At 50.8% G+C, this 12,520-nt stretch overlaps 1 protein-coding gene across 11 annotated transcripts in view; it reads left to right on the plus strand.

Moving 5' to 3' along the window:
• The first annotated feature begins 369 nt into the window (after nt 1–369).
• The window catches only part of NAA35 (N-alpha-acetyltransferase 35, NatC auxiliary subunit), a 46,354-nt gene continuing 34,203 nt past the window's right edge, over nt 370–12,520 (plus strand). For 2 of the 11 annotated variants that reach the window (XM_029054972.2, XM_029054973.2), the window contains exons 1-7: nt 1,141–1,264; nt 4,509–4,542; nt 6,340–6,454; nt 7,446–7,520; nt 8,003–8,170; nt 10,817–10,883; nt 10,985–11,028. In XM_029054972.2, coding sequence (XP_028910805.1) covers nt 1,141–1,264; nt 4,509–4,542; nt 6,340–6,454; nt 7,446–7,520; nt 8,003–8,170; nt 10,817–10,883; nt 10,985–11,028 — 627 coding nt within the window. Of the gene's footprint in view, nt 438–785; nt 1,265–3,145; nt 3,313–3,690; nt 3,719–3,745; nt 3,846–4,508; nt 4,543–5,721; nt 5,924–6,339; nt 6,455–7,445; nt 7,521–8,002; nt 8,171–10,816; nt 10,884–10,984; nt 11,029–12,520 lie in introns of those variants that run through there. The other 9 variants (XM_029054964.1, XM_029054963.2, XM_029054969.2 and 6 more) reach the window with 9 other exon arrangements.

Below are 12,520 nucleotides of genomic sequence, written 5' to 3' on the forward strand. Positions count from 1 at the left end.
GACCCCGTCGACCCGCGACGGCGACAACGCAAGATACGCGCCGCTCCAAAAGTTAAAAAAAAGAAAAAAGGTCAATCGACGGCTCGGGTTCTTTTGCCCCCGAGGAAAATCCTGTGGGAGTGTGGAGGAACGCGGCCACTGTTCCCGCGAGAGCAAGAGCGAAGACGGGGCGGGCGACCCCACCGGCGCGCGAGCGGCCCAACGAGCGCACGAGCGACCGACCGAAGCCGGCTCCTTGGAGGAGGCGCGCGCGGCGGGGGGCGGGGGGCGGGGCCCCCGCCAGCAGCGCGTACGCATGCGCGCTGCCGGCCGGCCCGGCCCCGGCTGGGCGGGGGGAGAAGAGGGAGGAGGGAGGGGGGGGTGGGGGGGGGAAGGGGGCCGGCGGAGGCGTGTTGTTTCCGGAGCTGGGACGGTGGCAGGCGGCGGGAGCCCAATCGGTAGGTGCTGGGAAAGACGGGGGGGGGGGAGGGGGGCTGAACCCCCCCCCCCCCCCCCCGGGGGGATAGCACCCCGTAGTTGAAGCCGTGCGGGTGCGGTCCCGTCCCCCGCCCCCGACCCCTTTTCCTTAATCCCCGCCCCCCCCCCCGGGAGCCCCGCTCCCCAGGCCGCCCCGCCCGAGGGGTGGGGGATCTCCCACCCGAAGCCCCTCGTGGAGCTCTGCAGCGGGGCGGGCGCCGGGGGGGGGGGGGGCTCCACGATCTCTCGCTAGCCCCCCTGGCCAAAGGCACCTTGTCCTTTCGGGTGGCTCCTCTCCCCCTCCCCTCCCGCCCCCAAATCCCGGACCGAACCGCACGACGAGGAAGGTTCTCCCGTCCTTCAGAGCCAACAAAGGCGCAATGGAGAAGAGCTTTTCCCAATGAGCCTTCCGGGACTTTTTTTTTTTTTTTTTTTTCCATCTCTTGGCCACAACGTGCAGATCGCAACTCGGGGCAGTCCGGGAAAAGGGCCATTTCCCTCCGCGGGGCTTCCGATCTCCCCAAATCCAAACAAACAGACGGAGCGAGAAAGGAGCCCTTTGTCAGCGCCGGGGCGTGCGCTCGAATCCCTTCTTCCTAAAACGCCCCCCCGAAAGAATCGAAAGGCAGAGGCGCCGTTTCAGTCCTCGGGCTCATCGTCTTCACCGCGGGGTTCCCAGGTATCATGGTCATGAAGGCATCGTTGGAAGAGGACGATTCGGAATGGGAGCTCGGCATTCCCGAAAAGCTGGAAAAAAGCGATGCGACTTGGATAGACATCACCCAAGATTTCGAAGAGGCTTGTCGAGGTAGGTCGCGGCTGTCGGGCCGGGGATACCGAATTCCTCGAGAGGATACGGGACACCGGCCCCGCTTGCCGGAAAAAGAAATCCTGGGATGGGGGGAGGATTTTCTCCCCGAGAGGGCCGTGCAGCGATGCCTTCGTCGGCCACTCGTGATTAAGCTTGCGTGCGAAACCGGACTCGACGTCGTTGGGAACAAAAAATAAAGCGGATTATCAGGCCGGTTTCCCTTCTCCCCCACCCCCCGGATGCTTTCATAATTAAAAAAAGCACGGATAACACACGGAAGACGTGGGTGCCGTAAAAAAGCTAAAGCCCGCAGAACGAGAAACACACGGTGGTTGGGGAGTTTTCCATGTGATCTCTGACCGCATGTTGATTTTTAACTGCTAGGAGGGGTTGCGCCCCGCCCCACCCCACCCCCCCACCCCAGTTTATTTAACTGGTGATCGCTGTGACCTAAGCAGACACCGGTGGTTTGGTGAAGGTACCGGGATTTGATTGTACGTTTTGACTTTGGGAGGTGGTTTTTGGCGTTCCTACGTAACCCGGCCTGCAGGCTGGCCTAAACCAGTGCAGGACTCTAAAAGAGAAAACCGAGGAAATGGCAGTCCGTCTCCCACGGCTGTCAGTGCTTCACCTTCCTGCTTCTGCAGTTCCTCCAGGGTCGTCAGATTTGACTACGTTTAATACCTCCAAACGGTCCCCGGCCGTCAAGCGGTATCCTAGAGGCCCGATCGCATCCCCGTCCCCTCTCCCAGTGTCCGTCTGACTGCCGGGGACTGACCGGGGAGATGGAGCTGTGGCTGGAAGACTTCGCGCCTCGATCGGTTGCCCAGCCTAGTGTCTTGTACGGGTTGGCTAGTTTCAAAAGCACAATCGCTAAGAAAACACAGTTTTCCCCCCCCCCCCCCGCCAACTTTTGGCTCCAGCCGAAGGCCAGACTCTGTAACAGCGGAGCCCTGGAGTCGGGGCCGGATCCAGGGCCGAGAAGATTTGATGAGTCGGCCGGGCCTGGAAAATTGGCCTAGCTTAGCTGCTTGAGGACCGTACAAGTGTGGGGTGTTGAAGTTAGTCTTGTTTGAGGGCGATCCGTTGTGTCATCTTCCTTCTGTTCGCAACCGAGTAAAAACATCTGAGCCGGTCCCACCGAGGTTTGAGTTAAGAACTGAACACCAAGTATTTTTTGGTGATGGTCTAGAATTTCCTCTCCGGTGCGTTCCGGCAGAGCTCCGCCTTCTTCCGGATCCCGCTTTCAGTAGAAGGTGCGCGGCCCCCCCCCCCGGGTCTAATGGATCCCGATCATTGCTTAGCATCGGCGGTTTCTTTTTTCCTACGGTGGTGTCTGCCTGCCCGTGTTTTTAAACGTCAAATGAAATCCACGGAGTTCTGTGAGTGCCCAGAAGCCTTTAAGCAATGGGTGCACTTTTAATGTATTTATTAAAAAGGTAAGCCCCAGTAATAAATGTCATTGCAAATTCATTTGTTTCTGATCCTCTCCAATTTCTCGATGAGATCCAATTTATAAGAACAATCAGGATTGTAAGTAGAGCCTGCCGCTGTGTGCTTATTTTTAAGCCCGTTGAAAGTATTTGGCATTCAGGTTTTGAATGTAACAGTAGTCTGTGATACTAGCGTGGATAGTAGTGCACATCCTCTTCTGCCTTGTTGCAGTACTTCTGGATATGGAAGCAGCGTGGCTCGGTGGAAAGAGCCCGGGCTTGGGAGTCAGAGGTCATGGGTTCTAATCGCGGCTCCGCCTCTTGCCAGCTGTGTGACTTTGGGCGAGTCACTTCACTTCTCTGGGCCTCAGTGACCTCATCTGGAAAATGGGGATGAAGACTGGGAGCCCCACGTGGGCCAACCTGATCACCTTGGATCCCCCCCCGGCGCTTAGAACAGTGCTTTCCACATAGTAAGCGCTTAACAAATACCACCATCATTATTATTATTATCATTTGCAATGTGCTGCCAATCCTCCATCTGCCCGCTTTAATATCTAAAGCGATTTTATACCGTTCGGAAAGAACATTCGAATCTGCCTTTGATCCACGGTAAGACGACGTCACTTTGCGCTGGGTCTTCGGATTCTACGGCTACTTTCTTGGTGGAGTCTGTGGTGTGTGTGGGGGGGGGTGTGGGGGTATACACGTATGTGTGGGTGTGGCTTGCGGTGCATGCAGATCTGTATAGATATATGTGCCAGGTGAGGATTGCCCCTCTGTTTCAGATGGCCGTTCTGCCGCTCTGGATGAGGGAGGGATGTGGGGGGGAGGCGGGAGTGAGGGAGTGGAGCTTGATGGGAGAGCATTGGTCCGAAACCCCCGACCTGGGGAGGGAGGCGGGGGTCTCTGATAACCAGCCACCGTTCCTGCTTAGATAAGAGCGTCCATACCTTGAATAAATGTGTACTCGTTGTTTCTCTCTTTAAGGCCAATTCGTGATGATGTGAGACAAACGGTACATAGATCAGCCATTTTTTAAGGTTCAAGTGGCTTTGTTACTGCTATTTTAAAAAAGCGATCACGTGGAGAAGCAGATGTTTTCGAAGCACTGTAATCGGCGGAGTGGGAGTTTCGGTGGAGAGGTCTGCCCGGAAGGGCCGTTTATTATAATTTTTTTAATTTTGGGCGATATTTCTCTTTTGACTGTCGGTTGGGGTTCAGGTAATAAGGCCGGGGGCTGGAGTAGGCCTGTTCCCCCCCCCCCTCCGCCCCCCATGCTCTTAATATAAGGGAGCTCCCTGGGTGCAGCAAGAAGAGTCAGAGGTCATAAGTCCAGAAGTTGTATTGAGGCCCTACTCTGTGTGGGGACTCTGGCACTCGGTGGAATAATAATAATAAGGGTATTTGTTAAGCGCTTACTTCGTGCCAGGCACTGTCCGAAGCGCTGGGCTGGATACAAGCAAATCGGGTTGGACACAGTCCCTGTCCCCCATAGGGCTCACAGTCTTATTCCCCGTTTTACAGATGAGGGAACTGAGGCCCAGAGAAGTGAAGTGACTCGCCCAAAGTCACACAGCAGACGCGTGGAGGAGCCAGGATTAGACCTGCTGACCCCAGGCCCGTGCCCTCTCCACTAGGCCATGCTGCTTCCCTCCAATTGCTTTTTCCCAAATCTGTATTAAACAGCTAGGCACCCATCCGGGTATCCGGTGCTGTAACTATTGGGCAAAATCAGTGAGAGGCACTCTACAAATGCCCATTTCCTTTTGGCTATTTCCAGTAATGGTTTATCTTGTCTGTTTTAGAATTGAAGTTGGGTGAACTGCTTCATGACAAACTGTGAGTATATCGCCGAGCGTATAGCTAACGCTTCCTGTGCTGATCCGAGTCGTTTGATTGTGTACAAGAATAATGATGATAATTGTGATATCTGTGAAGCACTTACTGTGGGCCCAGCCCCGGGGTAGGCATTGTACACCGTAAATTCATTTTCCGTTTCTGTTTGAGTTTTACTAAAAGCCCCCATGTATCGACCCCTCCGGAGGGGGTGGGGTGTTAGAGATGAGCCACGTTTCAGTGGTGCAGCAGTTCTGGGTGGGGGGGGGGGGGGGCACTGGCCATTCGATCAGTATCTATTTCTCTGTCCTGGCCTCCAGGCCCAAAGCGGAGACTCCAGAAGAGGGAGGTCGGGGTTGGGGGGGGGTGAAGAAAGGAAGGGAGGTATTTGGGTCTCCCCGGGTCTCTCCCCCTCTTCCCCCGCGCCCCCACCCCCCGGTCCTACCTGGCTGTGGCCTGGGTAGCAGGGGACTAGGCGAGAAACTGGGGGGCAAGGCAGAGTGAGCATGATTCCCTGTGAGCTGGGAGCACGTGTCCACTTACTGGATTGGACTGGACTCTCCTTAGGGCTTAGTACTGTGCTCTGCACCCAGTCAACGGGCAATAGCATTGTTCGACTGATCGACTGAGTGACCGGGGAAACCAGCACCTCTCCCGTTATTGAGTCTCGTGTCCCCTGGCCTGGGCCACTTAAGATCCTTAAAGGACGGCGGGGGAGGGTGGGTTCAACCCAACCCAACTCCTAGCTCCGTCTGAGAGCTCCTCAAAGCCACTGGCAACCCCAAGAGGTTGCCAGGGAATTTCAAGGGCTGAGGAACCATTTCTGATCACATACACATCTCGCTCCTCTGGCCCCTCCATCCTTTCCCCTGTTGGGCCTAGGGATGGAGGAAGGGGGGAAATGCTACCCGAGCCGACTGTGTCGGCGGCTTGGGTTTTATATGTATGTGTATGTGTGCATATATATATATATATAGAGAGAGAGAGAGAGAGAGAAGAAAAATATATATATATATAAGCTGTTTATGTAAGCTGTAGGAGGATACGTATTTCAGATGAAATGCTTTTAGAAATCTTTGCCTATTTCCGTGATCGTGCAGGACTGCTGTCTCAATATTATTACACTAAAATGGAGCCAATATATTGTTTTAATGCTTCTCACCTTTCCATTCATATGTTAAGAGGACACATTTTTATGAGCATGCCGTGCTTGTGCAAAGAAAATGAAAGGAATGCCTATGTCAGCCGTTAAAGTATGTTATATTTTTGCATAAAAATGGGTACGCTCAACATAAACATTAATCAGACCGAAAGGCAATTGGACCGTGGAACAGTTCTAGAAATTATTGAATGGGGAAGGATGACAGAGTGGAGTCAGATATAGGTCAGTGCATTTTCTTTTGGAAAATTAATAAAATGATTTCGGCATTCTTGAATAGAAGTATTCCTACATTGTCTCCCTTTGGCAGAAAATATATTCTTTCTATGACGTAGCCGGGGTTTTGAGAGAATGTAATAGTGCATCCTTTTTAAAGAATTCTTTTCTTTCCCCCGTTTGTGGAATAATCAAGGGAAGCCACTAAATGGAAGGATTTTATGGTTTGGAAAGGGCATTTACTGATGCGTAATTACACCTAGAGCTTTGGTGTGAATATTTATCTAATGCAGATGCATGCTTCTGTCTATACAGAGAAGGGAAATGCATTTCAGATGAAGTGTCGGAGAGCGGTGGCAACAATAAAAAGGCGTGGTCACGGTAAAAGGGGATCCTTTAGTGATATGTCACTTCCCTTTCCCCAGCTTTGGACTCTTTGAAGCCATGTCCGCTATTGAAATGATGGATCCCAAGATGGATGCCGGTATGATCGGAAATCAGGTCAATAGAAAAGTTCTCAATTTTGAACAGGCGATCAAGGTAAAGTCACCCGATTTTATTTCGGCCAATTCCACATTTTAAACGCAAAGCAAATCCGAGTAGACGGAATAATCGTGCGCTTACTCGGGAGAATCGTTTTCAGCCCAGGAGCTCCAGAGTATTTCAGTGAGCTGGTCAAAAGGTCTTCGGATATCACTTCGTGTTGCAACACGTGAATGTTCTTTCATAATATATGTAATTCAATAGATTCGGGGGAAAAAAAACAAAACCTCAAACAAAAGAAACCCTAAACCATTGATTGAAGCCCATCGTTGATACAAAACGTACAGTAATGTTAGGCGTATAGAAATTTTCCCATTAGCCTTGACAGGGCATTTCTATCGTGGGCTGGCCGTTTCTAGGGATAAAAGTCATTTTAGTCTCCAAGTTGTGTCAGAGATTAGGGGAGATCAGCCATTTTACCCACTCTCCTCTAGGGTCGTTGAGCCCCGGGAGGGACGGGAACTGTATCCGATCTGATTCTCTTGTACCTTAGCTCAGTGCTCGGCCCCAGTAAACGCTTAATAAATATCTTGATGATGATGATGATAATGATGATGTTTCTCTTAATGGTTAAAATTGCTACGTAATGCTCGTTTACCGTAGATTTGGGTACAGTAAGCTCATTGTGGGCGGGGAATGTGTCTACCAACTCAGGTATATTGCAGCAAGCGCTTAGTAATAATAATGATGGTATTTGTTAAGCGCTTACTATGTGCCAAGCCACCGTCCTAAGCGCTGAGTACAGTGCTCGGCTCACAGGAAGCCCTGAAAAAATACCGTTGTTCGAGCGATTGACGGTACCAACGGTGAACAGAATCCACTAAATGCAAACCCCAAAATTCAGCTGTCTCCCTTGGGATTGAATCTAGGAAAAAACACTTTGGTTTCAGTTTATGGGGGCGGCAGAGGGGTGGGGAGTGGGGGTGGAGAAGGTTGTTCCGATGTTTCCAAGTTCTCCAACCTCTTTCTTTGTCTTTAACGTTTTTAGGATGGTACCATTAAAATTAAAGACCTAACCTTGCCCGAGTTAATAGGGATAATGGATACGTGTTTTTGCTGCTTGGTAAGAATCTGGTGTATTTACAAATGATTGTTCGTTTTCAAACTCTGTTCTCAAACTACATATCATGTACAGGCTTCCCTTGCCAACTGTGGGGATTAAATTAAATGTAATGCAACTGTCTAAAGTTCATTGTTACCGTAACTTTACCGTTTCACTTAAGCTCCCCGTGTAAAGCTAACGATGTACCGATATAGTCAGTAATGGAGAAGCGTGATGCTATCACCTGGCCACCTGCTTGCAGTGAAATGACAGTGCGTTCTCCACAGCCGTGGAAAACCATGGTACCTCAAAACTGCTTGCCACACACGCGAGCCAAAGAAAATTGAAAGTGGGTCCTCGAGGGAAGCCTGTATTTTGTCCCTGGGGTAAAATCCCTTTTCAGGTATAACACTGGGGCAATTTGGGCTTCGTGGACTACAAATATCTCTCCCCGGGTTCCCGCCCCCACAAAAAAAAATGAACAAGTTTTCATCTCTTCATAGATTACGTGGTTAGAAGGTCATTCCTTGGCCCAGACGGTGTTCACTTGTCTTTACATCCACAATCCAGACTTCATAGATGATCCTGCCATGAAAGCTTTTGCTCTGGGAGTCTTAAAAATCTGTGATATTGCAAGAGAAAAAGTCAACAAAGCTGCTGTTTTTGAAGAGGTAAGTTTCTGGAGCTTATTACAGTGGTCTGGCCAAGGAGCCAGCACAGCCGAAGAATTAGTACCTTGATCTTCCTTTTTCTCCTCCCTCCCTCCCTCCCTCTCTCATTTCTTCCTCCTCCCTCTCTGTCTCTCCCTCCCTCTCTCTCCTTTCTTCCTCCCTCCCTTTTTTCTCTTCCTCTCCTTTCTTCCTCTTCCCTCTCTCTTTTCTTCCTCTTCCCCCGTCCCCACCCACTCCCGCACCTTGGTTATTTAAAAATGGTATATTTAAGCACCTTGTTAAATCAGAGATACCCAGTTCAGACCCAATTCCTGTCCCATAAGAGGCTCACGATCTAGGTAGGGGGTAACTGACTATGGGAGCACTTAAGACTGTTAAACAGTATTTGGAGGGGATGGTCTAGACTGCCTCAGCTCACTTCAGGCGTCTCTCCCCTCCCTCCACCTCCTCCTTCCCTGTACACACTTCTGCACGGGACAGGATCTGCAGTCCCATGGAGCTGGTTCGGGGGGTGTTGGGGGGAGCTGCCTAGGACGTGGGGTGACTCCCAGCACACCCCAGAGAAGTTGTTGGTGAGCTTACTCCACTCCTTCCATCCCCCACTTCTCTCATTGAATTTTGTTCCTCTTCTTCCCCTTTACCCCCTCCAAAATCATGCCTCCAATCCATACACCCCCCCCAAGCTCAAAACGAAAAGTTAGCACTCCTGCTGACTACCTATTCCTTTTCATGCAAATGCTGCTTTCATTCTTTTTGTGGAAGAACAGCTAATCAATAAGTAGAAAAAAGAAATCAAAGGCGAAGTTTTTTGTTTTAAAGGGAGTCGTTCACTTGCAGCGTTTTAAGGAAGGACTTTGGGTTTTACCTCCTGCCGGGGGCCTCGACTCCACAAAGGCGGTGGAGTCATCGCTCCGCGCGGAATCGGGACTGTGGGCTTCACCCCTCTCAGAAAGAAAGGGACCGAAGTTGAGATCCCCTTCACCTACCCACCCACCCCCTGCCAAGCCCTGATTGCTTTCCATGTTTGCTCTGTGTGTGTGTGTGTGTGTGTGTGTGTGTGTGTGTTTGTGTCCATCTACCTGACTCTCACTCCCTCGCCCCACCCTGTCCCCTCAAAATCCTGCTCCAAGTTTGCCTCCAATCAGTGGGATTTATTGAGCGCCTCTTGTGTGCCGAACACTATGCTAAGCCTCCACCCTTGAAGTGAAATCTACACCCCTGCATCTTGCCCTCTTTGTATCAAGACGTGTTATCCCTTTGGTATTTGGGCAAGAGGGTTTAAGGAGAGTCCAGGCGAGAAAGGAATGTTTGGGTGAATCAGAGGTGATATTCTTTTTTCGGGTGAAACGAAATTCATCTCTTAACCGCTCACGGAGGTCTCATCCCAAGAAGACCCTGGTCACTCTCAGACGTTTAAAAGTCCCGGCCATTTTCAAAACGTGATAGCTCTTAGTTTAAGCAGGGATGCAGTATGGGAAGATCAAACCCATCATCCAGACTATCCAGTTTAGTCGGAACTGTGGTTTTTACATAAAGGCTATTTTGGACCCAGAAGGCGACAGAATTATCTCACGTCAGCCCTAGCGTCAGCAACGGGATGGCAGAAATCCCCCCTTCTGCACAGCGTCCTGATGATGGGGTTGCCTGTAGTGACTCTAGTGGCACCGTCATCTTTCTCCGGAATACTCAGAGCCGGCAAGCCGGCCATTCGCCGGAGAGTTCTAGTTGATTTATCCTGGGGTTTTATGGGGAGAGAAGTAACCGGGGTCCGCCCTGTTTAGATCTGGGAAGTCGAAGCCACCCTTTGGAATGTCACAAGTCAGGAATCTGGTATGTCACGCGACCACTTTAAACGGATGGGCTTTGCAGTCCGGTGCCCAAGTCAGCGTTTAACTTTGAAAACGGAGCCAGGGGATAGTTATCGAAAGGAGGATCGAGAAAACACAGGGAGAAACTCCAAACAAACTCTGGCACCTGCTACGAGATGCCCGGTACTATTCCGGGCCGCGGCTTTTGGAACGGATGCTGTCGTCGCTCCGCGGCGGAGGTAGTCAAGTCTCAGCTGCCGCGAGGCTCACGGTTTACTGTCATTCCTCCACTCTCACTGTTGCACCCGTGCCCTGACCGGCTCTTTCTTGCTGTCGCTGCCACTCTCCCCCCGGCCCAGTTCTGTCCGCCATTTGTCTCCCTTCCCCAAGAATGCCTGCCCGCTGTTCTTTGGCGGGGCGGGGGGCCTGCGGCTTTTGGTCAGATTGGTGTTTTTTGGTTTGCGGCTCTTCAGGTCATGAGCCTTGGCTACATGGCGGCATTCCCGTTCACAAAGCTCAGGGCGCAGTGCAGTATTTGCAGACTGTCCCTGAGACGTCTTGTCCTAACTTGAAGCGGCAGTGGATCATTATAGTCTCCTTGCATCCGTGGATCCGAGTGCTTCGATATAAATACGAATTCAGGCGGATGCCTCGTGGTTATTAATGTGATAAGGGCATCGAGACAAGCCGAGACGTCCAACTCTGGCTTCGGATAAATGTGCCGAGCCGCCCCACCGATGAGCAGTGACTCCCTAAGAAAGATAATTGACTAGTTTGGCTCTTGCCTCCAGCTCAGGTGGTTTGAGTTGACCCTCTCAATTATCCCTTTTCTCTTCAGGAAGATTTCCAGTCCATGACTTATGGGTTTAAAATGGCTAACAATGTAACAGATCTGCGAGTAACAGGTAAAACCCTCTCCAAGAATCTTATTTGGTGCTTTGCATTTTGTGTGTTTTCTTTGGGACAGTAGTCCTGTCACCTTTTAAACTTGATGTCTCAATTATAGGCATGCTAAAAGATGTAGAAGATGACATGCAAAGAAGAGTAAAGGTACATATTTTTTTTTTCCTGGTCGTTGGGGGTCGTTTTTCCCTTACGATGTCTCCATCTTTTCCACCGTGCAAATTTTCATCATACATTTTGGAAATCTGACTTTGTCTTCCACTTGATTTTGTACAAAAGAGGTAGGATTCACCCGCTACGCCTTTGTCTTTGAACACGGAGGACGTTAGTACTGAAAGCTTCTGGTAAACCGATTGCCGGTAGCCACAGAGCGAACTCCATTTCTGTTCGTTAGTGAAATGTTGCACCCTCCTATCACTTACGTACTCTTAGAAGGTCTGAGCAAATTAATTAATTTATAGTCAAAGTAATATTTTTTCTGTACTCCTCGTTAAGACGGGTGCTATGTTCTTTCTGTACGCATGCATACACAAACACGCACGGCGGTCTATATTCAGGGTAGCAAGTCTGATAATAATAATAATGTTGGTATTTGTTAAGCGCTTACTATGTGCCGAGCACTGTTCTAAGCGCTGGGGTAGATACAAGGGAATCAGGTTGCCCCACGTGGGGCCCACAGTCTTAATCTCCATTTTACAGTTGAGGTAACTGAGGCACCCAAAGTCTTGCCCAAAGTCACACAGCTGACAAGTGGCAGAGCCAGGATTAGAACCCGTGATCACTGACTCCTAAGCCCGCGCTCTGTCCACTGAGCCACGCTGCTTCTCATAGTAGGGAGTCTAGCCCTCCCTACGAGTGTAGCTTAAAATTTCCCAGCGAACCGGACAACAGTGATGACTGAATTCTCTTTATAAGTCGAGAGAGAAAACTGCTCCAAATAAGCAAACCCAACCCGTCATTCATTCATTTCATTCAGTAGTATTTATTGAGCGCTTACTATGTGCAGAGCACTGTACTAAGCACTTGGAATGGACAATTTGGCAACAGATAGAGACAATCCCTGCCCATTGACGGGCACACAGTCTGATCGGGGGAGACAGACAAAAACAATAGCAATAAATAGAATCGAGGGGATGTACATCTCATTAACAAAATAAATAGGGTAATAAAAATATAGACAAATGAGCGGACGAGCAGAGCGCTGAGGGGAGGGGAAGGGAGAGGAGGAGGAGCAGAGGGAAACCGGGGGGAAAAGGGGCTTAGCTGAGGAAAGGTGAAGGGGGGGGTAGAGGGGCAGCAGAGGGAAAAGGGGAAGCTCAGTGTGGGAAGGCCTCTTGGAGGAGGTGAGCTCTAAGTAGGGCTTTGAAGAGGGGAAGAGAGTTTGGCCGAGGTGAGGAGGGAGGGTGTTCCGGGACAGTGGGAGGACGTGGCCCGGGGGTCAACGGCGGGATAGCTGAGAACGGGGGCCGGTGAGGAGGTGGGCGGCAGAGGAGCGGAGCCTACGGGGTGGGCAGTAGAAAGAGAGAAGGGAGGAGAGGTAGGAAGGGGCGAGGTGACGGAAAGCCTCGAAACCCAGAGTGAGAAGTTTATGTTCCGTGCGGAGGTCGATGGGCGACCGCTGGAGGTTTTTAAGAAGGGG

This window comes from Ornithorhynchus anatinus, chromosome X5, assembly GCF_004115215.2.
Source record: "Ornithorhynchus anatinus isolate Pmale09 chromosome X5, mOrnAna1.pri.v4, whole genome shotgun sequence".
Taxonomy (NCBI): Eukaryota; Metazoa; Chordata; class Mammalia; order Monotremata; family Ornithorhynchidae; genus Ornithorhynchus; species Ornithorhynchus anatinus.